The 26,527-nt window shown below is 38.4% G+C and overlaps 1 protein-coding gene across 6 annotated transcripts in view; it reads left to right on the top strand.

Annotated features, from left to right (window-relative positions):
- The window catches only part of LOC128538036 (nuclear factor 1 B-type), a 138,938-nt gene that overhangs the window by 63,263 nt on the left and 49,148 nt on the right, over positions 1-26,527 (top strand). For 2 of the 6 annotated variants that reach the window (XM_053510633.1, XM_053510632.1), the window contains exons 11-13: positions 4,117-4,196; positions 6,956-7,010; positions 10,455-11,872. The exons of 1 other annotated variant lie outside the window; for it this stretch is intronic. In XM_053510633.1, the coding sequence (XP_053366608.1) occupies positions 4,117-4,196; positions 6,956-7,010; positions 10,455-10,553 (234 nt within the window). In that variant the 3' untranslated portion in view covers positions 10,554-11,872. Of the gene's footprint in view, positions 1-4,116; positions 4,197-6,955; positions 7,011-10,454; positions 11,873-26,527 lie in introns of those variants that run through there. 3 more of the 6 variants (XM_053510635.1, XM_053510634.1, XM_053510636.1) reach the window with 2 other exon arrangements.

Raw genomic sequence — 26,527 nt, 5'->3', positions numbered from 1 at the left:
TGGGTTTTACTCCTTGCACAGACCTGAGGCACAACCTACAGGTCTATATAAAAAAAAATTTTTTAAGTAACAGAGTTGTTCAATTAGTTCCAGCTTTTAACAACGTAGCCATGAAGTTATTTCATTTTGATTATTTTAATATTTAATTCAAGCTCCTTATGACTCAGCACTTTTAAAATCCATGTGGTTAGACGTGCTAATCATCAGTAACTGGAAATGAGCAACTTTTTAAACTGATACACACAAGCAACTCACAATCAAGTAGAAAATAAACGCCCTGTGTGTCTCACAGCCATGCTGATATTTGTTACAATAAGGAGCAGCAGTCTGTCCTGAGTGGTTTTGCTTTTATCAGATAGATTATTTTCATTATTAAATATTTCTTTACAGTATAAAACAGTGTTAGGAGCTTTATAAATAACTTATGTCAAAATATGATATTATATGTTTTTATTTGTAGATGTAGATGCTATATTAAAGGTTTATTCCAACATTTGATGCCCTTAAACTAAAGTGATTGGGCGTTTTCCATTTATTACACATTTATGATGCAGTCTTACAATGTTAATGAATCTCAAGTGATCTTAGTATAGAACTAGTGGTTCATGATAGTTTAACGAAAAGAAAACGTTCTATTATTTTAGATTGCAGGCATCAAACATAACCTTTTCGTTTTACATTATTTTTGCTCAATCAGTAAAAATATTTTTTAAAGATGCCCACGCTTCTGGATTAGTCTTTGCCACGCAATGCACAGAGTGACTGAAAACACTACGTCTGTAGAATACAAACTGTCATAGTTAAATTTTTATTTAAGTATTACACATGTAACCAATGGCTAAATATCTCTTTTATACATGCTTTTTATAGAGCTCAGACCTAATCATATTTTTTTATTTTACATATGGTAATGGTTGAAAAGGTCTTGTCATGTGACCACCTTTATAAAAATGATCAGATTAAGTTGCCAAACTATCTCATATAAAACACTCTTTTTATTCTTCACAGCCCAAAACTACAGTGGGTGTAGTCCATGTATGTATATGATTATGCCATAAGGTTTAGGTCATAAATGCCGTACGTATTTAACATATGACAAAGATCCAGAGGATTAAGAACAGATTTTAAATGGGCGTGTGGTTAGAGTGCAGCTATTAGGACTAATTGGCACTTTCTCGTGATAAGTCCAGACTTCAGAGAAACCTTTAAACACTTCTTGTGTAATCTATCCAGAGTGAAAAGCAAGGGTCATGACCCTGATGCATTGATACTGTAAGAGGAATTCATGTTTCCTTGCACAGCTTTCATACGTTATAAATAAACTTAAATTGATCACAGTTTTATCAAGTAGTGCTCCAAATATAACCAGGATCCAGAATTGGATTAGAGTTTGTGTGGATAATTAACTGTATGCACACAGACAAAATAGGTTTAGTAAAAACTCTGACAGACATACAAGGCAGATGGTCACAGTGTGCGTGTTACAATGGCATTGTTGTTCCATAGGCCCGTTTGGATCTCGATTTTCTCCCTCATGTACACTTGGGGAAAATAACAGGTGAATTCACATATGTAAGCAGCAGCACACACACTGACTGAAGCCCCTGTGTAAAGTGCTCATCAAAACACCAGCGAGGGAAAGATTTCATTATCCGTTCTCCCTTAGGGCGTCTTACTCGCTTTTAGCTGCTCCTGCTCTCTTTCCGATCCCAAGAGAAAGCCGTAGTCTCACTTCTGGGACTGATCGCTGATCAAAATTGTTTGGTTTTATCTAATGTTAGCACGCTTATCCAGTCCCCACACACAGCTGTTCATTAGCGCTAACTTGGCTGAGATGTACCTCTATGATCTGGCGCCGCTATGGACAGATGGCACCTACAACTCCAGAAGCATTCCCGAGAATCTTACCAGCTCCTAATTGATGACCCGAGTCTGCATGTTTGGGCCGCGCTGTTGTTATTTACTTGACACTGACATATCAGGTGATATTTGATCAAGCTGCACCTCTGTGAGTAAGATAAGCTTCGGTGTCAGTTCAGCATGAGTACCTTTGCAGGCATATAATTAAATTTTGTAATAATAAGCCTTGGGATAAAAAAAAACGGGTTTTGTTGTTTCAGGTGTCCAATGGAAACTTGTACAGATCAGTATAGATCTTATATTGCTAAAAAGTAAGTTTTAGGAGGTTAGTGAGGAGAGGTACAGTCGCCTTGGTCTTTTTCTCCATGTTTATGTTTAGTTGTTGAGGTGCAGTTTAAAATCCTAACGAAAAGTCCTGATGTGAACTCCTTTCCAGGACAAACATCCTTGAACTTGAGTTTATGCATTCACACTAATTACTGCACTTGTGGTTCCTTTTCAGCACATATTATGATGGTGTTTTTTTTAATGTGTGTGTGGTGGGGGTGGGGGGGGTTTACCAAAACAGGACGAAGGAATGCCTGCCACTGTAACTGTCTGATAGCTGACCTCGACTTCGCCCAAAAAGCCATTGTTTTCTGGCTTTAGCACACACACACATACACATACACACATACATGCACACACACATACTTGTGTGGGGAAGTAAATTTGGCAGCTGTACTGATGGAGGTGGATATCCGCACACTAACAGTGTGAAACTGAGTCACTCGAGTTCTGCAAAAAAAAAAAAAAAAAACCTTTCCTATATCCCATCATACAGTACGTTGTATTACAAGCTCAACTGCGTACATGTAAGACAGTTCAGTTTCAGTGCAAATTAACGTCCCTATTGTATCCATTCTAAGCTCGAAACTCTTTTCTCTGGAAACGTTTTTTTTTCTTTCCAGAATTTCTTCTACATCATATCTTTTCTCCACAAGCTTTTCAGTGGAAATCATATTTATCATTCAAACTGGCACCTGCCAAGACCGGGCTTCTGTACGAGCAGTGAAATTTCCAATAATTTCCTGTTCAGCGTTAATGCTTGTGCTCAATCTGCTAATTCATGTGGCTTTCACTCTGGAAAATGGATATTTTATCCAGCCAAGCCTCTTTGGGTCAGCGCTAAAGCATCTGTGGAGTAAATATAGAAAATCAATTATTTGCCTTCCTAGATTCATTGCAGTGGAAATGGATTTATGTTGGGAATGGGGCAGGCACTGTTCCAGAAATGGCTAGCGTTATTGACTGAGAATAAGTGCCACTGAATATTCAAGGATTGAACGGACCTGATTAAGGCTCGTAAAGAGCCTGTGCATCTGATAACCGACAGCATCGCAGGTGGGCGGAAAAGGATGGCAATATATTTCACCAGGCATTAGGGAAATGGAGAGACTGATGAAGTGACAAGTTCTACCTTTTTTTTTTTTAATTATATTTATATATATATAGAGTCCTGTATATTTTTGTTTGTTAGATAGACTTTACATTTGTCCCGGTTGCAGTCTCATTCATACATTGTCAGTCCATGTGTGTACGAGTGTCTGTAGAAACGCGTTTTTGTATGCTCTCTTCTCCTCTATGCACATGCTGACTATTACAGGTCAGCACAAAAAGGCAAAAATATACATAGAACATATTTGACAGCACACAGCATGGCCATACTTCAGTCAACCCATCTGCTTGAACATGTCTAACAGCAGCTTACATGACGAGGTGCATGCGCCAGATGGAATGCACGTCCCTGTTCCCATACAGGAGCATTTTGGCACAGATGAATGATATCCATGTAACCCAGTCCTTAGTTTTGTAAACTAACCTCTTCTTTTGCTTCCAGGAAAGTTAATGGTTACCCCATTAATGTTGCATGCTACATATAACATTTGCTGTTTGTACATTTTACATTTTTTCAGGCACCATTTTTCCAATTTTTAAATAAAATGTTTGATTCAAACTAGCTGAAATAGGAAATTAGGCTAATTTCATTCTAACCTTTGGTCCAGGAACTTGTAATTTAAATATTATAGTTTAGACATACAATCAGTTGTTAGAAGACCAAATAATATATTATAATACAACATAAAAAAGAGCAAGTTAATCATGTGTCTGTAGTTTTGGCACAGTCTGCTCCTGGCCTTGTTGCATGCTACATGTGTGTGTGTTAGTACCGTTGTGCTGGCCCCGTTGTCTGACTGAGAGGTGTTTGATTGACAGCTGAGGATTTGTGACTGGCCCGTGAATCAAAACATCAGGTCTTATGGCTCAGAGGAGGCTTTGGGGATTTCTTGGCAAAGGTAAACGTTTCCTTTATTTTCAACCCACCTCTCCATCAAGTTTCTCCTGTGTTCTTGTTTTCTTGTTTTTTTTTGTTGCCTTTATCGCAACCATGCATCATTTTTGCAAATACATACTTTTTAAACTTCACCTTGTTATTTTTTTTTTCAAGGCTGCATTCAGTAATAAACAGTTTCCACTGAACAGAATATCTTCAATAAATTTCACAGTTAAAAAAAAATAAATTAGAATGCACTTTATTAGAAACATCTGAGATCTGCTCCTTGATGTGGTTATTTATTCAGCTATATGTATATCCCATAAGACATTTTACTATGGCACCATGGTAACCTATAGTACACACCATAATACACAATAGTATCACCATGGCACTAAGTATAAAAGATTATAATGGCTTGTACCATTGGGCATTATAGAATACCAGGTACAGTACTGTGGCACTGGGTTCCATGGGAGTACTATGGTGTGTATGCCTGTACTTTGGTAAAGTTATTGAGTTCCACAGTGGCTAACAGCTATATAATATGGTATGTTTGTACATGCTGTACCATCTTACATATGTTACTCCTGTTATGATACATAAATACTTGCTGAACTTTGGTAGCCACTGTGGTACCATAACAAGTACAACAGCACTACAGAGGTATAAATATTACCACATAATTATGAATAACATATTTTTTGATCCAGTATCTTGGTATATTTTCCATAGTACCGGATTATAATACATGATAGAACCATGTACCAAACTATGTACCATGGAAGAGAAGAACTATATACCATAGTGTGGTACAGTACATGCACTATAGCTGCAAGTGAGTACCATTGAACTGTGAAAGATACCATCATACTATATACAGTACTTTGGTACAGATATCATCGGACTACCATGGTACCTACTGTATTCTATGGTAAAATTTTTATGGGATGGCAGTGTAATGCTTAAAATCATGCAGATACTGGTCTGATAACTACTTACATCAGACGTCAGAATGGGGGAAATGTGGTAATCTGTGGCTACAGCATGCACACACTGGCTGAAACTGAATAGCTGAAGATATTTTAGTAGTCAACTGTGGAGTTTCAGTAAACTGTAGCTTCAGATCCTGTTTTTGGCAACTCCACATGGTCCTCCGGCCCAAAGATCAATACGTTGTGCAGTGTAAGATCTTTTCTGCTCACCATAAATATAAGGACTATAAAAATGACCAAAACCTTCCTTTTTTTGTTTGAACGAAACTGGTCATTTTACTTTGACCTCTCACTCATCAATAAGGCGGTTCCACACAGAGAACTGCTAGATGTGTGTGAAAATCTCATCAGTTTCTGAAACACTCAATCCAGCCTGCCTGGAACCAGCAGCCTTGCTATAGTCAAGCCACTTTTCCCTCATTCGAAATGTTTGATGTGAACATTACACAAAGCTCTTGAGCTGCTGCCTTGTGTTTGATTTGTGAATAAGTATGTGAATAAGGAGTGGTACAGGTGTTCCTATTAAAGTGGTTACCGAGTGTATAAGATAATAGGCTATTACATGTAGAGCAGGATCGATAAGACTTTAAAACTTTGATAAATATTTAACAGTGCTGTCGACATTCACCTTTTTTGTAGCTTTTATTGAGGGAGAATGAGAATGGGGAAAGAAGGCAGCATGACTCAGCAACTTGGTGTGAAACAGAGTCCGTTTTTAATTCCAGGAAGTGGATGTCAGACATGACTTGAGTCTTTACACCTTTTCTGGAACTTCGGATTACATCCATATGAATGTTTGCCCAATTTAACATACGAGAATGTGCCAAACGCATCAGAGGAGCCTTTGAAGATTGTGTGTTAGAATATGTAACAGGTTTTTTTTTCTTGTCTGTGCCTTCTTTTCAACCTCAAGTCTTTCGATCGATTTTTTCCCCATGGAAGCAGGCTCTGAAAAAGCAAATAAAAAGTAGCTTTTAGTAAAATTCCTATGTCACTCATATGCCTTGAAACAGCAGGAGAAACCAGGATCGTATTTCTTACTCCTCTTTTGCTTTATGACATGCAGTTATATGATTCGATCTGCTCATCACACAGTACAATGCGTATAATAATAATAGACTTACAAGTAAACATGGCACTGACTATGCAATATAGGATATTGTCTTCCTATATTCTTCATAATTGTTTTTCCTCAGGTAAGCTTTTAGATACCAAATTCTTAGTTCGCTAGTAGAAAACTGGAGTGTGTTGGTATTAGATGGACAGCATGTGAAATTTCTGAAATTAGCTTAACATGATTAGCATTTTATAATATTTCGTATCAGTTTTTAAGATATTAAAATGTGTCTGCATGGACATGTGCATATAATCGGCCTCCAATTTTTTTTTTGTGGCAATTCTGAAATCAGTCTCCGCTGCTAAAACTAATGACAGAAAACATGAATAATGCACCATAATAATTGTAATGCAAACAGTAATAAAAGTGCCAATGATTTATAGGATTCTCAGAGACATCCTGTTTTGAATCTATAAAACCACATATTAAATATCAAATCAGTGTTTTCTTAATATCTGTAATGGACAGATATTAAGAAATGTCTTTAAACTTTTGTAAATTGGTCTTTAATTTATTTTTTTTCTGTCTTTTTAATTTCCATCTCATTATACCATATTCATATATATCATTTGACATCACAAGTTGTTTTCAGTCTCACAGATAAAATTGTTACTTTGAATTACGATTTATATGCTTAAAAGACCGAGAAATAATTTCTATCCTCTGTAGGTCTATAGAAACAGACAAGAGGAGAGATTGTAATGAGCAGGACCTACCATACAGGGTAGGTTTATAAATTCTGGGCCTTACTGTAAATGTAGAAAGCTGGATTTTGCCCTTGAAAATGACAAACCAACCTCTTTCTCTCTGAGTATATATATCTGTCTGGCTGTTTCTTTAGAAAATTTACATTCCTCAGCCTCTCTGTCTTTCGCTTTTTTGTTTTTTTAGAGTCTCTCTCTCTCTCTCTCTCTCTTTTCTTTCTCTCTTCCTCTCAATCCCTTCCTGTGGCGTGGCTGGACAAAGCCTTGCTCAGCACTTCCTGTTGGCACTTATTCTGCAGTCAGGTAGAGAAGCATCACGCTTAGACTTCCTCTGTAGTCAGTGAGGTTGCAGAGCCTTTTTCTGTAGATTTTCTCATTTATTTTATAACTTTATATTAAGACACTTCCCTGCTTAGTTTCAGATATAGAACATAATCGTGGCCAGTTTTGCAGTTGGATAGGTTGTGACCAAGGATTTCCATGACAGAGGAAATGTCAAATGATTTTATATATCCAGTTTGTATTAATAGAAAGATTTTGGATAGTGTGGTTAGCTGTAGTCGACACTCACTGTACAATGTTTTCAAAAAATCCACACCTTAATGCTGATTAAGTGATAAATGAAAGGAAGAAAGCAGAGCTGTCTATAACAGAAAGGTCTCTCCATTCAGTTGATTCCAACCCAATCAAGATGCTCTGGAAGGAGTTGAATAAAACAAATTGATAGAGAGAGACACATGTCCAAACAGCTCCACAAACCACATGAAAGTCCTCCAAGAGGCACACGAGCATCTGTGGGAATATTTGAAGTAATTCCTTATTTGAAGAACGTGTGCGCATCGGTTACATCTGCTAAGCGAGTTTTTTTCTGAGCATGTACTGTAATGTGATTTTTTTTTCAGAGTTACAAATACATAAAACATGTTACATGAGATTTTCTTAACCGTGCTTAATTGAAAGAAAAAAAAAAAAGGAAATTTATTGCTAATATTTAGAAAAATGATACATCTCCACATATTTGACAGGTAATATATGTAATTGTAATATGTGGCTCACATGTGGATGGGGCTGCATTGGTGCAGCGTCATGCATGGTGCTCCATGGTTCAAGGCAAATTGAATTGGATCCTGCCTTGAGCATTGCCATCCTGTAGGAAATAGGGTCAGCTATCCATTAAGATGCCATTAGATAATCTATTTAGGGTCTCATCCCTAAGCGAAGCATGCTCTACAGTATGTCAACCACCACAGGCAGGAGGATTTTGGTGGGACAAAAATCTGTGGATGGGCAAGCCATGAGCATGGAGTGTGATTCCACTGTGTAGAATCTGATCAGGTCAATCACGCATGAGGGGAAAATTGTTTGTTCCCCTCTTCCCCCCTCCTCGGGTTCCTGTGGACGGGGAGCTGTCATGTATTAAGCCATCTGGTATCCAAGGGAAACCAGACATTAGGTAATGCCAGGCTGAAGTTGAAATTGTTAAATAAGGGGGTGGCACCCCATGAGCTACGGCCGGGCAGTCTGCAAAAGCTGAGACTGGGGTTGGAGCAAGGAGTCATGGGAGGACAGAAGGGTTGAGGACCATGTGCACCGAGCTTACAAAGTAATCCCCTGCTGCTGAGGTCTCCTCTGTTCCTATAGAGTGAGTAGTATGTTACAAAGGGAGAGCGGAACTTAAAAAAGAAAGGGATAAAAAGATATCTTAAGTAAAAGAAAAAGAAAAATACAAAGCCAAAATCGCTGCTGAGTGTTTCCCTCCTCTGTGCTCTCTTTGTTCAGCAAGGTAGGAAAAACTTAATCTCTCGTTTCCTGTCAGATGATTTTTAGCAGACCAGAAAGAAGAGAAGGAAAGGGAGGGGGATGGCAGAAGCAGGAGAAAGAAGCTATGGAGGAAATAAAAAAAAAATGTTTGTTTACTTGTGTAGCATCGCGTTTCCTTCCTTTTTCTTTTTCTTCCTTCATACCCCATGCTTTGTAAATTCTGAACATGTTTCTGGCCATTGAATCATGAACTTTGCCTCCATTGTTTTAAGTGACGTCTAGGCCTCAAGCTGCAGGGGATTTGTATAAAATGCAGACTAAGTCATTAGCCACATTCATGGCCACAGTCAGCCGTATCACTGCAGGCAGCCATGGGAAAAATAAAGTCAGTGTTCTAGGTCCGCCAAGACCCTGTTGTCTTCCCCAGGCATCAGCCTGAGCCCTCGTGTCCCCTTTGGAAAAACAAACAAACTGCCAAAGAAAACCCCCTAAAACCCCCCTTATTGCTCCCCCCTCCTCACAACTAAAGCTGATCCACTGAAGCTATGCACCTGCAGCCGGAGATCCTAGGGAAAAGTCGCTCACTTTCTTCTCTTTACTGTTGCCTTCCGTCAAACACCCCAGTACGCCCTCGCCCACCCCCGGCCTGCCCTGTCCTCCCTTTCTTTTTCTTTTTTCTTTTTTTTTTTTGCTAGGGGGGGAAAAAGTAAAAGGGAGAAAATAACAAAGCGGTGGTTGTGTGTGCCGGGTGGTGTTGAAAGAGCAGGAGCACGCTCTGTAATCTGCAAACAGAAAGCAGCGATTGTGTGAGACAGGTATTTAAGAAGGAGACGGGAAAGGAGGAGGGTGGACTGGTTTCTGGCCTGGCTAATTATTCGACACATGTACATACCATTCAGACCCCCGCTGTCCTCCCTCCAGGGAACAACATGCTGTTTGTGCATCGCGGCGTCTCTCGCATTCAAGGCCTGCGCCGTGGCTCGCAATTAACAGTCTTGTGTTGTTGTGCGGCTAGCATGTGCTGAATGCGGATGGGAAAGTGCGGTACACAATCAGCCTCTGACTTAACCCTATTGATCAGAGGGAGGGTGTCAGCTCTCTGTGGGACTCCTCTTTTGCAATATCCACTTACTGAGGCGCCTTTGTTCCTCGGAGTTTCCTGTGCTGTCAGTGCTGAAGGAGGGATGAAGCCCTTCAGACTGTGGGAAATAATTGAGACCTGTACTGCTAATAGACATTGATACATATCACAGACCCGATTTAAAATCGTTTCATATTGTCCTTTGTGAAACCTGGTGACGCATTCTCAATGTATTTAAAAAAAAAAACTTTTTATTTATTTATTTGCTAATCAGGCATTTAAATTTATGAAGTATTTAATTATATGTAGTACATAAAGGATATGTAAAGAATATAGCATGCAGCATATAACTAGCTTTATTTAATTTAAGAAAATAATATTTTTAAACAAATATCAGCTTTGCTGATTGCGAGGTTTCAAGGTCTTTCAGGCAAAATGCAAAATCTAAGAAAATATTCTTGGCTCTGTTTTTTTCTGTTTTCTAAAATAATTTTTGGAATTATTATTATTATTATTTTGTTTTTTAGGCAAGTCTATTATCTGATATGTCTGCTTTATGTTTGTTTTCCTCTCTCTCCCCCCTTCTCTTTTCTCTCTCTCTCTCTCTCCTGTGTGTCCACAGTCCTGGTACCTGGGCGAGCTTAATTCCATTCCAAGTGTCGAACGGGACTCAGATTCTGCCAACAAATGTCCAGAATTACAGCATAAACATCATTGGTGAGCCCCTTCTTCAGGCAGAGACAAGTAACTGAGGGGTGTAAACAGGGGAGGCGAGCCTTGACTCTGGAGTGACAGGTCCGTGGACAAACCAGCAAGCAGCACTTACACAATCTCCACTGACTTTTGTCCCTCCCACTGAAGGACTTTGCCCTAGAACAGGAGAGTGGGTCAAAGCTGGCACGAGCCTCTCCATGCCAGTCAGTCGTTGTGTAAGAAGGCCCCTCAACTGACATACTGTGATATTTTCCATTAAAAAAAAAACTAATTAGATGCCTTAATGTTTTGCATGACATGCTAGTCTCTTGTAGTGCTTTTTTTTTTTTCATTCTTATGTCACAATTACTAGGTTTGGTTTTTGAGCAGGTGTAGAAGAAGAGGCACACAAGGGCTGGCTGGCTGGACTTTCATTTTTTTTTTTTTTTTTTTTTCGTTTGAAATGCAGGCTCTAATTCTGACTTATCCAAGAAGGCTCAACCCACATCATTACATGTCTATAGGAACAAAATTCAGCAATTCAGATTTTTACTTGTTTGTTTGTTTGTTTGCCTTCTAAATTTTTTTTTTTTTCCATGATGAAAAGGCACCTTTTGGTATCTGTAATCTTGTCAATTTTGGATTTGTATTTCCTTTAGAGCTAAAGGTTAATATTCTACTCTTAAGAGTTAAGAACTCTGAATTTTTATAGTGAAAAAAAAAAAAAACTGACCTGTATTACTAGTTTAGAAAACAAACCCCAGTGAATCTTCTTGATGTATCCTTTACAAAGGATTTGCGATAATAGAAAAAAAGGAAATATCTCATATGAGGCAAGTGCAATTCAAGTGATTTTTTTTCTGAAGGGAAGCTATCATAGTCTGTCTGCCCTAGGACTCTAAAGGAAGGGGGAGTAACTGTTTTAAGTTCACTTTTAAATAAGAAAAAAAATAATTGCATCCTCTAATATGAACATGGTGGCAAGGTGAGAGTGGGGAAGTATGATTGACAGTAATCGTTTACCTGAGCAGAACTGAACACGAACAAAACAGCACTTATCTTGAGCCGTACCCAAGCACTCGGGTAGTTTTTTTCTTTTATTTATTCTGTAAAATGACCTACAGAAACTTAAAAAGGTGAAAAGACACAAACACACAGCGTGTATAAAATTGCTTTTTTTTCCCTTTTTTTTTTTTTTTAAGTATAATCCCTACCTATCTAGTGTGCATTTTCATTTGGGCCATTAGCTTATAAAGCTACTGTTTACATTGTGATATTACAAGAAACACAAGAAACGCAGGCTGGTGAAGTAATTTAAGAGTAAATGTGTATGCACGAATGTGTGTGTGTGTGTGTGTGTGTGCGTGTGCGTGTTTGTTATGTGTTAAATCTGCACTCAGTTAAACACTAACCTGCAGGGTGAGGCTAGGTCTCATGGTGCTTCTTTTACGCCCATTTTGATGAATCTTGAAAGTTGTAGTCCATTTAATCTCCGATTGTTCACGGCAGTCCCAATGCCATCGCCTCTCCAATCAGATATATTTATATAACTAATCTTTCCAATAATCTTAATTTGCACGGATATATATAGTCCACATTACGTGCCTTGCCTTTGAATATAGAAATCATCACTACACTTGTTTTTGCTGCATTTATTACCGTTTTAGAAAAAAAAAAAAAGAAATAACATTTTTATGATAAGAAATATTTTGTACTCTGGATGAAATTGTCATTGTTGATTTTTAGCTTCATTTACTACTTTATCTCACATTTACAGTGCATATCAAGGCTGTGTATAGTTGCTGTTCTAAAGTTTATAATCAAACAGCATTATTTTTCAGTATTTTGGTGTTTTTTTTTTTGTTTTTTGTTTTTTCATCTTCCAGTCATTATCGAGGGGAGGGAGGGGTCGAGAATTATAAGAATTATGCAATACCACGTTTTGCCTATGTAGGTAGTGCTTTTAGTTATGTCGATTAGAAGCTAGTACGGAGATACAAATAGTGTATACATTTATTTTGTTGATGTTGTCAATGTTAATGTTGCTGTTGATGTTGTAATTTTCCTTTTTTTTTTTTTTTTTTTTGACCAAAGTGGGAACTGCTTTCTATGCAGTGTGTGACAAGGTCTGATTTTTATTTGAATTTTTCTTTCCTTGAGTGTACTGAAAGATGGAGAGACGCATGCAAGGACAGTTTAGTTTTGTTTTCTCTATGTGAGTTTTTTTTTTTTTTTTTTTTTTTCCCTCCTAAGATTTGTAGCATGCTTCGTTTGGTCTAACATGGCTGCAAAGTCACTGGTCTGCCTACTGTGACTAACCAACTTTTTTTTTTTACTTTACACTGGGGTGCTAGCATGACTCCTGGAACAAAAATGGCTCATTTTCAGAGGAAAAGCTTGACTTGAGACTGACAATCAGCATGGAAAGTTAAGAATTAGCGCTAAAGCGAATTCTACGTTTCTGCGTACAGCATTACAGTATACACCGCTGAGCGGAATCCAATTCATCTTCAGCTCAGATTATTGATACAACGAGGACTATGGATGTTATCCAACACTCTGCATATCGCCTGTGAATTCGCTCTGTCCACACACAGCATCTTTTTCAAACACATTTAACTGTCGGTACTGTATCATGAAAGCTGTGAAGACGAATCTTCAGCATCCGATGTGCATATTATCAGTAATGATATGCAAGTACAAAAGTAAATGCCTTAAATTTTTATAGGGGAAAAAAAGTGACTTGCTATGAAATGCATTACAATCACCACGCTATAGTTGCGTGTTTAAACTACTTACAATCAGAAAAAAGAAATTCTATCCTTTTATTGTTTCTTATCTTGGAGATCATTGCAGGTTTAGCCTTATCAGGATATTAGTCAGGTTCGGAGACGACATTCGAGCTCCTGATCTGTCGCATATTCTACTTGTGGTAAATTTCGGACTTCAGAGGAAGGGCCTTATGCAGTCTTTCTTTTTTTCCTGCGGTTTAAACGCTGAGCACTTATACAGCATGTAGGCAATCATCCACCTCCAGTGCCCTTTAAAATGAACGATTTCATAAAAACAGTACAACAGTAACTCAGGCATGATTTATCACAGAGCATCATATCGATATCAGTGATTGGATTTCATCTTTGTGCTGTATTGTGCAAAGACATTCAACATATCTTTCAACATTTCTGCTGTTTATATCTGGTCCATTTAATTACTGGTTTCTTCTACATCAGACCTGTCGCTCTTGTTTATCCATGTCCTCAAAAACTTTTTTAAAAATAAAATATAAATAAAAAAGGCTAGATGGAAAAACTCAAGTCAATCTCAATCTTTCCTCCTTCACAAATATGCTTTTTCTTATTGTTAAAGAAAAATTTGCCGAAAAGAAGCACCCCATTTTATGTGCACTGCTGTCCCTGTTAAGATTATTATATATTTTTTTCCTTATTGTTATTGGATTTGAGAACGTTGAAGTGCTTTGCAGCCTTTTTGGCCATTAGCCGTGCCACTGAAGTGCATTTCCCGCAGACTGATGGTAGTGTCAGGGTCAGAGGATCGTTGTGGTGTTTGTGAACATGGCTGTAGGTACGGGTGACTGCATTGGCCATAATGATGGGATTAGTCTCTGGTAGTCCTTATGGGATAGAATCTGCTCTGGCAGCTCTGTGAAGACATGCTCGTCGGTGCGGGCGTGTGGCAGACCTTGTAAGACACTACATGGGACGAGCAAATGAGCCTCTGTTTTTATTCAACTGCCTGCCTTCTGGACAAAAGTTTGTACACTGTAAATTTTGTTTTCCCTTTACTCTTGCTTGAAAAAAGGCAAGCTTTTTAAACATGAAATGAATTTACTTGCCCCTTTTGGGTGTAATTGTAAAACAAAATAGGCCACATCATTTTAAAAATGAACTTTTTAGGACTTTTAAAGTTGATATGTAAAAGTAACGTAAAAAAATGTTTTTGTTTGTTTGCTTGGTTTTTCCTTTGGTTAATGTGAGACCTAGAGTTTGTGATGTGAATGTGTGTCATAAAAATAGGAAAAGATGAATTTCATTTTGAAGTTCATGTCGCGAAGGGTGACGTATCGCTTTTGGGTTTTTTTTGTTAGAAGAATTAAGAATAAGGCCCCTGATTCAAGTTCGTTATCAGCATTTTAGTCATAGCAATAGTCTGTTAGTCTTCTAGTGGGTAAATTTTGCTCTGCTAGCTTGGGTGGTTAGTGTTGATGTGAGTGTGCCAGAGTATGTATCTGGCTAACTCTGACTCCACACAATAAGGAAAAATGAGGGTTTCTCTGTTCAAATGCCTGCCTTGTAGACAAAAGTTTGTACACTGTATTTTTTTTTGTTTTTTTTTTCCTTATTTGTAAAAAAAAAAAAAAAAAAAAAGCAAAATTTATAAATTTAAGGAATTTGCTTAATATGATTTTTTTTTTATGTTAAAAAAAAACAACCTGTTTTGAATCTGGACTCGGGGTGAAACTCCAGCTGCCCATACAAATCAGATTTTCATTTGAATTCGTTGTACTTTGTTGTGGAGGTAAATTCCTACGTCAGTGTGTAAATGTTAAAAAGTAAATGATGAAGGTCATTTGTTGTGCTTCATGTAGATTAACCTGTTGTGTTGTTTCTGTTAGCGTCGACCTTGGCTGTGTGACTTGATTTTGCGATTTGCAGAAATGGGAATAAGTTCTGCTGATTCGGGCAGAGGGGGAAAATATTCTTCCTTTTTGAAAAGGCACGTGATTCGATCCTGTCGTCAGTGATTCCTAGGGTAATGTTATAAGCGACATGTTATTCTGCTGTCTCCGGCAAAAGAGAGTTAATTTAGCCACAAAACAGTGGCTCATCTGGTTTCTGACGAGACCTTGGAACTTTTCTACCGCACATCGAGCTGAAGCTGAAATCGAAGCATGTTCATTTCACAGTATTTACGCGTTCACTGTGGGCTGTGATAGCCATGTTGAGTAATATTCATCACCTTCATCATGTAGTAAGGATAAGGTCAGTACTGGGAGGACTCCATCTCCCGAGAGCCTTCGCGCAGCCCCACAGGTATCTGTTTATGACGTTGGCACAGAGGAGAGTTTGGCAAACAGCTGAGCATTTGCACTTTCCGCAGTTCCCACTAGCCCTCTCATTGGCACGTTGTTGTTTGGTTTGCGTGTACCATCAGATTTCGGGCCTGAATACTTTCATCTGTTTATTTCTTGTGATCGTGTCACAGTGTCGCTCACCACAGCACACAGTGTTATGAGGCTTCTGAGAGGATTTTTTTGGTCAATTTCTACTTTTTTTTGTGTCTCAGTAATGATTTTTAGATTTGTCGTTCATTCCTTTTCAAAGGGCTGATTATTATTAATATTATTATTATTTCTTTTCGTTCAGTTTGTTGTCAAGAAATTAGATTTTCATAGCATTACATGTATTACATGATATGAGACGATGGCCTGGTTAAAGTTAAGTATTACATGTAGAGTTAGTTATGAAAGCCATGCTCATGGACACCGAGAAGGCCACAAGTATTTTCCTTATGCAAGGAGACGCTAGTGGCACTCACGCAATATCTTTATTTAGTTCACCTGAATATGGATTGACCACAGGAGAATCTTTCAGTTCATTTCTTCAGTTCTGTTTTCCAAGGGCATTTCCAATGGCATGAATGAACATCAGGTAGACATAAACAGGAACATATTAAAAACCAGCATATTTTGAGATGTTTACCAAAAAAAAAAAGACAAAAAAATATATATACAGTATATATATGTTAAGCAGTGCCTGTTCCAGCTCACAGTCTCAGTGGACTTCACATTGTACATAAAAACGAAAAACAAAACAACGCTGATTGAATTTCTTTGGGGAAAAAAATAGAAATGTAGAAGAAAAAAAGCAGTCAAAACAGAATGTGTGGGTTGCTTCTTCCTGTATTTTTAATCTTACAATATGTTTTATTTTCCCCCCAGGTTTTATGTGACGTGTCCTCTTTTTAAGTGTTTTTGTGCTCTGTTCATTTTTGAATATTTTAGTCCTATTGAATGGAGTGCCCTGGTCTCTCGATATTTCTTTGATGAGATTAAATAAATAGTTGGGCAGTGTGTTTCTTTAGATTGTTCAATGCTACACTTAGAACTACAGTAGATGAAAAAAAAAAAAAAAGAACAAAAAAAAAAAAAAAAAGATGCTTGCCAGCTCCACAGCAGGGTTGATTTCTTTCAGGTCTTGTGGCACTTTTACACCCTTTTCAAAAAGCATTTATTTGAGCCATGCATTTTTAACATGAACATCAACTACACTAACAAATGTTTGAAGGTTGTATCAGCCTTTAGTGAATGTAGTAACACCGCAGATGTATGCAAAAGGCAGTGTATATTCCTGAATGTACATCATAGAAGACTTTACAGACTTGTTTTATTCACCATTCGAGAAATGCAGGTATCCTTCAAGAGACTGTACAGTGAAGGTCTTGTTTTTCTTTCTTGATTTGGTTTAATTTTTTTTTTCGTTGCAGTTTTCACAGCTAAACAGTTAGGCATTGCCTTTAAGCTAGCTGCATTTGATGTAGGGAATAAAATTGCCACAAGATTAAAAATGAGTGTAAATAATGCTTGACTTTTTTTGTGATTGTTACTGTTATATCCAGCCTATACTGCTAGCAGCTGTTTTTACTGCAGTCAATTACTGGAAGTGGATATATTTCCTATGCAAAACTGTTTAAACAATAAAACGAGCTATGCTACAAAACCGATTGTTTCTTCTTCTTTTTTTGTGTGTCTGTGATGCTTGATTTTCAATAAATAACAATCACAATTTCGATGTAAGGGAATCTATTGTGCTGACAACAGGAGAAATTTTACGGCTGGCGTTCATTTGTGTAATTTTGCGTACTGACCGCCCCAAAGATAACTTGCTTTAAGTAACTAAAACATCAATCATGGCTGCAATGTGCCTGACACGGCCTTTTAAATGTTGGGAAAAGGTTGCATACAAAGCATTGCAGATAGTTAACGAGGCACAACGGACGCACGGGGTACGCAGCTCATGCGGGAAAAGACAGAATTTCATATTGGTGCTTGATCAAAAATGTTTTTTTTTTCTATCATCAGTATACGCTTTGTTTAGCAAATTGTTATTGAATAAGTGGGAAGGATCACAAGACCAAGTATAAGTAGTAAGTCTCTTCTTGAAAGGACATGAAAATCTGACAGGTTTGGCCTTATGGAGACATTTTGATGATCCCTATGAGGACAAGTGTGTATACAAGGAAACAGTATATCTTGTATAGAAATGAACATCTTGTTTTTATTAATGTTAAGGTTTTAGTTAGAGTTAGTTTGACGTTTTGTGTAGTGCATAAATTACATGCATTAAAAATTCTATCAGTGGAAGAGCCTTGGAAGAATAGTAAAGAGTGTGTGTGAGGTGTGTGTGTGTGTGTGTGTGAGAGAGAGAGAGAAGCCATCAGCACTGCAGGCTGTACTTGGTGCCACAGGACATGCCTTTATAATCCAGCATGCTCAGGGCTGAGAATGAGATTCGGGCCTCAATGAGTGCCATGTTGGATTAACATGAAAGCCGAAGTTCTCCTGAACCCTCGTAATTAGGCTGAAATCAGCACCTGGCTGTGAACACTTTCCTTGGCTATAAAAGCGAACAATATGGTGCTACACTGATATAAAATTATCTCAAATACATAATGGTTATCATTATGCCATTTATGAACAAAAATGCCTAGTTAAATAAACATCTGTCTTCAATAAAAAAAAAACAGGGTTTTGGCTCTTAATGCATCCTGCATACTTACTCAAGGATGTTTTGTTTTCTATCAAGGCCCATTCTTGGCGATTTGATGAAGTTAACTGCTGTTTGGGCCGATTATGTTTTGCAGGGCAGCAAGAGAGGATGAGATGTGTGTTGTGTGTATGTATGTGTGTGTGTGTTGAGTGTGTTTGCTTTTGTTTTAAATAGGGAATGCTGGAAGCGGGGTCTGCTTGTGAAACATGAGTCGCTACACAGAGCTGCCTGCCCTTGGAGAAATCAGAAAGGGAAAAAAAAGCAGGCTGGAGAGGAGAGAGACATACACACATAGCTGTTGGAACCGATTCCCAGATTTATTACATCTTCCAAGTGGTCATGAAGTGACGGTTTCATTTGTTCGAATTTAAAGGCAAAAAATGTAAGAATATACGGTCATGCTCAATGATATAGTGTGTCCAACGTTTTGTACTACATCCATAATAAAGCTCTTTGTGTGGCCCCCAGTAGACGGGAGCGTGGGATGTCTGCGCATCACTGGTGTGTGTATGTGTGTGTATATGTGTGTGTGTGTGTGGAGAAACAGGTGTTCAGCATTAAAGTGTTTGTGTGTGTACGCAGGAGGGGGGGTGACTTCGACACAAAGAGAAAACACCACGTCCTTGTCTTGCGAAGTGGCGTGTGGTGAGTTGTAGTGGTGGGGGGTGAGGGAGGGGGTAAGTGACTGAATGGTCTTCTCCACCCTGATGAAACTCTCAGGATTAGCTCCCTCACTTTCCCACAGACCCCCCCGTCCTTTCCCCACCGCTTCAAAAACACACACACACGGCCAATTTGCATACTCTACAGACAAGGAGGGATGCAACAAACAAACTTGATATTGAGTGCTGCCTGGCTATTCAAAGGGGACCCGCAGACACACACCCCTCCGAGGTTCCGTTCTCATACACCCTTGCCTCTTGTATACAATCTAGGATGCCTCCAGCCTTGGGATAGTGTGTGTGTGGTGTGTGTCTGTATGTTAGGGTGTCCTCAGACAACAGAAGAGCAGATATACAATACGAATGCAAGGAGACATGGACACCGGTGAACTTGTGCATCTCAGAGACAGAGTCTTCAGGAATACGGATGCAATGTACCGTTTATCTTTTTTTTTCCAAATCAAATCCAAGGTGTCTTCTTATCTCTTTTTTTTTTGGGTTGAGCTATACTTTTTTATTCCCCGCTCGTAGCAGTAACGTTAGCCTTACAACATTTTTGTATAGTTCTAGCTGGTCTACGTTGACTGCCAAATTCCCTTCAGAGCTTTGATTAATGCTTCATACAGTACATTCCACAGTTCCAGTAAGCAAAATTAAACTAATAATAATAATAGTTTTTAAAAAATGCGAGGAAAGATCATCTAAACATCTCAACAACATGAGCATTTTCATCAATAAATATTTATAACTTGAACTTTTAGCTTGGTTATTGTTAAGCAATAAGCACTTGATGGATGGAGAAGGGAAGTGAATTTTAAGAACGGTATCAGATTGCGTTGTTCGCCCAGGTGAAAACATTTCAGCTATGCGTGGACTGACTACCTTGTCGTAAACTGTCAGATAACAACCACGGAAAAATGCAGTACACTGTAATCTGGCTGTCAAGAAAGTGCTCACTGGGTCACGAACCACCTTTTTTTTTTTTTTTTTTTTTGGGGGTCCCATTGACATGCTGCTTTTAATCCCGTGAAAAACCGCACCAGGACCGAACGTGTCAGTCAAGCGTTCTGCTCTTTTCCGCAAAAATGTGGCAAGATTGCTTGCAGGTGGATTAAACCGAGGAAAACCTGCTTAATGTGCTGACTCGTAGCTCTCGAGAAGTGAAGCTTGTAGTCCAAAAAAAAAACCTGATTTGTTCTTCCTTTATGGCACCTACTGTAGCAAGCAACGCATTCGGTTCATTTCAGATGCTCATTTCCATCTCTGGATGGACTTTAGGTCTGACATTGGACTGCAATCAAAGGTGAGATTGGTTTGTAACTTACACCCAGACTCTAAATAGATCACCATTGAGTTCAGCACTGTGGTGATGCTGATGGGGAGAGAACAGGCTCCGGGGATGTGCGGGCAAATGACTGGGGATCATGTTCCTGGGGTGGGAGTCAGAATGAGGACTTAAATAGAGAGTCAGGGGGAGCTTCTCAGGCTTTATCTTTCAGCACAGCAGGATTAAGTCTCTCTCAGCTAGAGGAAGCACTGAGACTTTTTTGAAGCATCGCTGGAATTGCTGTACCAGTGCTAACTCTTTGTGCATATTGCATTTTTGATGTTTTTTTTTCCTTTCCTTTCCAAACCGAGTTTTGATACGTTTTGCCTATACTGTGGTTGCAAAAAACAAAAATAGAAAATATATCACAAATAAAGCTCAAGAATAGCGATGTGGTGTTTAGCGTTGCTGCCAAACAGCTCCAGGATGCCTGGTTTGATCCTTATGTTCTTTCTGTGTCTAAAAGTGTTTCTTTATGGCTGTCAAGTTTCGTCCCGCCTTACAAAAAAAAAAAAAAAACTATTGTATGTAAAATGCCCTTAGAGCATAGTGAAGATGCTCACGAATCATCTAGATACTGACTTTAGCATGCATTAGTGCAATGCATGCTGACCAAATGTATCCAGTTGTGAGAGCAGTAAATAAACTGACAATGAGAAGTAAAGCAAATTAGGCCTTGGTGGAGCTAAAAGTGGAGACGTTCTTAACCGGTCAATGATCTGTTTACTGGATTAGTAATGCAGATCACAGTCTAGACTCTAAACAGTATTTTGAGCGCTTCCCAAGTGCTGCTAGAGACTGAGCCATAACGATGCATAAAAATGTTGAGACTGAAGAAAGTTATGGAGTGAGTGCACAAGAGGGTGTGTGTTATGGGGGAGGGTGTAATGTTTGAGGTTCTCATCCATTCATGTGCTGAGATTAAAATGGTGTCTGTGCACCATGTTTGAGGAAAGTGTCTGAGGAACATCATTCTCAGGGTAAAGCGAGACGCTCTTTAAGAATTCTTCTCCGGCTCCTCTCGCCAGACATTTGTTCGCTTGTCTTAAATACAGCAGTTTGATTATATGCTTTATTAACTGCCAGAGTGTTTGGGCTAAGTCAAAGCAGATGTCACCACAAAGACTGTTATTATAGTGTTTAAGAGCAGTGTGTGTCTAGCAGGTCTGTTGTGCTCTTGGAACTCTTAACGTTCCCTTCAGCCTATAGGACACGATATTGGAAGCGATGAGACGTTGCGATATAAAACTTGATGCACATAGAAACCACATGGTGAACTCTTTCGCTCTGACACGTACATTTATAACATATGATTTTTACTATCTCAGCCTGTTTATATATCAGTGTCCTACACACACGCTCTCTTCCTCTTTTCATCTCGTATTTTCATCCCGGACTTCTTTCCTGACTTATCTTTTCATCTTCTTTTTTTTATGTCTTGCTGTTCTCGCAGGATCTTCATGCTGCCATATCCTCCAGCTCTACTTGTTTTTTGCCTACACTAAGCCCTGAACACCAAAAGCATTCATTATGTACAGTAGTACATCAAACACCAAAGAGACATATCTTAAAACACTGGATAAGCTGGGTAAATTTGTATCAGGAAGACAGTAATAAGCTGGTAAACATTTACATTTACTTTATCTTTGGCAGATCGTCCTATCCAGAATGACTTATAGAATTTGTGGTCTGATGTGATTGATTTGTAGTCTACATCAAAAAATATCCTAAGCTATTACCCTGTCCAGGTTAAAACTCCATTACACAGCAATAAAAATCTTACAGTATCTATGGACATGTATGGTCATGTCGACATCATGTGCACTTTATTTTCATTTAAAATATTGAAAATGTCTCCTACTTGCAACCATGTACATAATTATAACTAATAATGCCTACTTACCCTTGAAATTAAAGATGCATTGCTGCGATCGCTGATGTCTAAAAAACTTTCTTTAATTGTTATGCATCAACACATATGATCAGGTAACAGACCGCTACAAATAGGCGTCATGTCGCTTAAGAGACGTGCACAAGATTGTTTATTTATTTATTTATTTTACACAGTTATATAATGTTTTTTGCACTAGCCTGGGATATATTCTAATTAATTTGTTGGTACTATTTGAACAAAATGTAAACACAATTTTAGCCTAATTGAAACCTTCATTACTAAAGACTACTGCAAGTTCATTCTTATGAAAGTTCATTCTTACGATGTTGCATTCTGCAAGATCCCCCATTGCACACTTCAAGTCTTATCCACACAAGCCATTCGAGCTTCGCGGCAAGCGTTCTAATGATTGAATATATTTTTTTTCCTTTATATAATATACACTAATCAACCATTAAAGCCACCACCAGATGGACTGAATAACACTGATTACCAACAAACTGATGACAGGATCATGGGCACCAACGGCGTCTCTATGCATGTGGGGAGTGAAGGCCAGCCAGTCCTGTCTGATCTCACAGAAAGTCAATGTAGCACAAATTGCTAAAAAAAAAGTCAGTGCTAGATATGATAGAAAGGTATCAGAATATTCAGTACATCCCAGCCTGCTGTGTTATGCTGGGCCTAGAGTTCAAGGTTGGTGACTTGGCCCCCAAACCTCCCAGATCTGACCAGTCTGATCAAGCATCCATGGGATGTGCTGGATAAACAAGTCTGATCCATGGAGGCCCCATTTACTTAAAGGACGTAAATGATCTGTTGCTAACCTCCTTTTACCAGACACTACAGCCCAGTCCGCCCTAGAGGTATGATGGAGTCATGCCTTAAAGGGGTCTGAGTGGTTTTGATGGCACAATTTGAACCTTCACAATATTGGGCATGATGTTCTGGATTTTGAAGTTTGTTTGTGTGTTTTTTAGAATGTTCGTTCATTTGTTCTATCTATCTATCTATCTATCTATCTATCTATCTATCTATCTATCTATCTATCTATCTATCTATCTATCTATATACACACATATATATCGGGTATGTCATGGGTTGTAGTATTTGTATGTATTTGGAACATATACTCAGCAAAAAAAGAAACGTCCTCTGACTTTCAACTGTTTTTACTTTCAGTAAACTTAATGTATAAATATTTGTATGAACACTAAAAGAGTCAACACCATAAGACATAAACTAAAAATGTGTCACAATGTGTCCCTGAATGAAGGGAGGCTCAAAATCAAAAGTACCACTCAGTATCAGCTGCTTGAAGTATTGCAGTGCATCTTCTCCTCATGGACTGTCTATTGCGGACAGTCTGAGCACTGATGGAGGGATTGTGTGTTCCTGGTGTGACTCGGGCAGTTGTTGTGGCCATCCTGTACCTGTCACGCAGGTGTGATATTCGGATGTACCGATCCTGTGCAGGTGTTGTTACACGTGGTCTTCCACTGTGAGGATGATCAGCTGTCCTTCCTGTCTCCCTGTAGCGCCGTCTTAGGCGTCTCACAGTGCGGACATGGCAATTTATTGCCCTAGCCACATCAGCAGTCTTAATGCCTCCCTGCAGCATGCCCAATGCACGTTCACGCAGATGAGCAGGGACCCTGGGCATCTTTCTTTGGGTGTTTTTCACAGTCGGTAGACAAGTCTCTTTAGTGTCCTGCGTTTTTAGAACTGTGACCTTAAATACCTACTTTCTGTAAGCTGTTAAGGTCTTAACGACCATTCCACAGGTGCATGTTAATTCATTGATTATGGGTAATTGAACATGCATGGAAAAAATTGTTTAAACCCTTTACAATGAAGATCTGTAAAGTTATTTGGAATTTTACATTATTGTTGAAATACACAGTCCTGAAAAAGGGACGTTTCTTTTTTTGCTGAGTATATATCCGATGACATCTGATCTGATGAAAACAGTTATTTAGGATATTCTGTTAGAATATAATATCATGTGAATGTACTTTCTCTGCAAATAAATATGAATATGACCTAATATGTGCAATAAGTATGAATAAGAGAACATTGTTACCTTTTAAAAATTTCACTCCAGTCCTATTTACAGCACATGAGATTATTAAGTGGCTTTGATATGAGGACAATCCTGACAAATGTACAATTAATTATTGTAGAACATAAAATCAATACAGTATATTCTGTTTGTTTATTGTCTCTGGACGATAGCTTGTTTTATATTACCAGTTTTGGGTAGTAATGCAAAAAGTGTACTGTACCAAGTCTACCTAAGAAATAAATGCCATAATAGAATTGAAAGAAGTTCTCAAAAGTTAAGATTTATTTGTGTTACAATTTGCGACAGATATCACATTGTCTTACTCTTTCTGTGAGTGTCCATTTAAGCTATTCTTTAAAAAAGTCTTATTTGCTTATGTTATAGTCGAGTAATGGTAGACCACTCTAACTACACTGATGTTGTTTATGCTGAGCGCAGCCTTCCACAGTACCCGCTTAACCTTTGCCCAAGTGAAGAGCGAGAAAAAGGCCAAACTTCTCAGTAATGGTTGATGAGTGATTGTATCTTTGCCAGAAAGCATTTGGCTAAAGTTAAGAGGATGCGTGATTTGTCATCATTTGCTAAGAGGACCACTCTGGCCCGACATTAATTAAAAACAAGAACCGCATAGCTCACAAGCACAAAAAGGTGAAGTATGTGTAGGAGGAGGATGTTTTCAAACCGTGTTACATGGCTGGTGTATGGTCTTGTAGCGAGGTTTCTTTTTCTTTCTCTCACCCTATACAGTGTAAAACGACACATTCGAAATTTGTTTTAAAAAGGTTAACCATAGAAAATTCTTCATTTTATTACCTTCAAATCATTTCAGTTAATACAGTACTGTATATGCATATAGGTTAAAGTATGTTTTGTGTTTGATTTAATTGTGTGTTGCGTTAAATGTTCCGACTTTCTGCACCTGCACTGTGTTAAGCAGCTGATGCGGTGGAATAACGAGCTGCAGGTGCGCTCAGGTCACCTGCTGTTTGTTTGTTTGTTTGTTTGTTTGTTGGCATCAGCGAGCACCATTTTAATGTCCCTTTTCAGTAGCTAGTCCACTTTTCGCTCCAAACCTGCCCTTCAACGACATTTCCTAGTGTGAAATGGTGCTTCATAAAATGACTTCACAAAACACAAAACACTGTTTTCCTCTCTCCATTATACGCTTTCTTTTCTTCCCATCTCTGAAGCGTAACCTAATTATTATGTATCGTTTTAAAGTTTTAGTCAATACATTAGCATCTGTAATGATAGAAAATTCGGGCTGAAACCAAGGTTGTACTTAACAACCTAGAGTTTATTATTTAATTTCATTTCTCCGAGGCAGCATGGTGACATCATGGTCAGCACTGAGGCTCCCCGGATCAGGGTTCAGTTCCCTCCTTTGGTCCGTGTGTGGGGAGCGAAAGTTTCTTTGTTTTTTACAGTATGTCAAAATTTCTGGCCCAGGATTAACCCCACTCACAGCCGGAACAGAGATGCTTGTGTGGAGTTGAGTTTTGTTGGAGAGCCACAAAGGCTATGAATTTCTCATTTAAGGGCCTCATTGTCCATTTGTTAGAGATGTAAAGTGTCAGTCATACTGTAGCTTCCTAATGGTTCACTTAATAACTCAGTCTACATGATTGTACAAAACCATCTCATAAAGCACAGTAAATGTATATACTAAATGTATTAGATCTGATATATTGTAGTTTTGTCAATAAATTATGTAATCTCACTCGAAACTAAGTGATTGAATTTACCCTCTTATATGATTAACTTAGAAACTTGATAATACGAGGACACATTCGGAAAAAGCACTGAACAGTATATAAATGTATATTTTTTATAAAAATGAAAACACATAATCTAGTTTGTGTGCAAATATACATATACATATATATATATATATATATATATATATATATATATATATATATATATATATGTGTGTGTGTGTGTGTGTGTGTGTGTGTGTGTGTGTGTTTACCATAGAATACATTTCTTAATCAAATTTTCACTCACTTTAAGAGGAAATTCAGGGGGGACCTGGAGAAGATTGTCCACAGTGAAGTCGACCCGCACAGAAGCCCATGTGGAAGCATTTGCCATTTTCCCCATTAATCTATAAATCTCTTTCTGATGAGAAGTCGGCACACGATAGCGGCTCCTGTGTCCCTGACGTATGCAGACACCCCTCTGGCTCTAATAACACAACACAGTGCCAGATGTCAGGTCCATTGATTTGCACATGTGCTTACACCACACACACATACATACCGTGT

The sequence above is a fragment of the Clarias gariepinus genome, chromosome 1, assembly GCF_024256425.1.
Source record: "Clarias gariepinus isolate MV-2021 ecotype Netherlands chromosome 1, CGAR_prim_01v2, whole genome shotgun sequence".
Lineage (NCBI taxonomy): Eukaryota > Metazoa > Chordata > Actinopteri > Siluriformes > Clariidae > Clarias > Clarias gariepinus.
The sequence above is the reverse complement of the archived record's forward strand: the minus strand, read 5'-3'. Positions and strand labels throughout refer to the sequence as shown.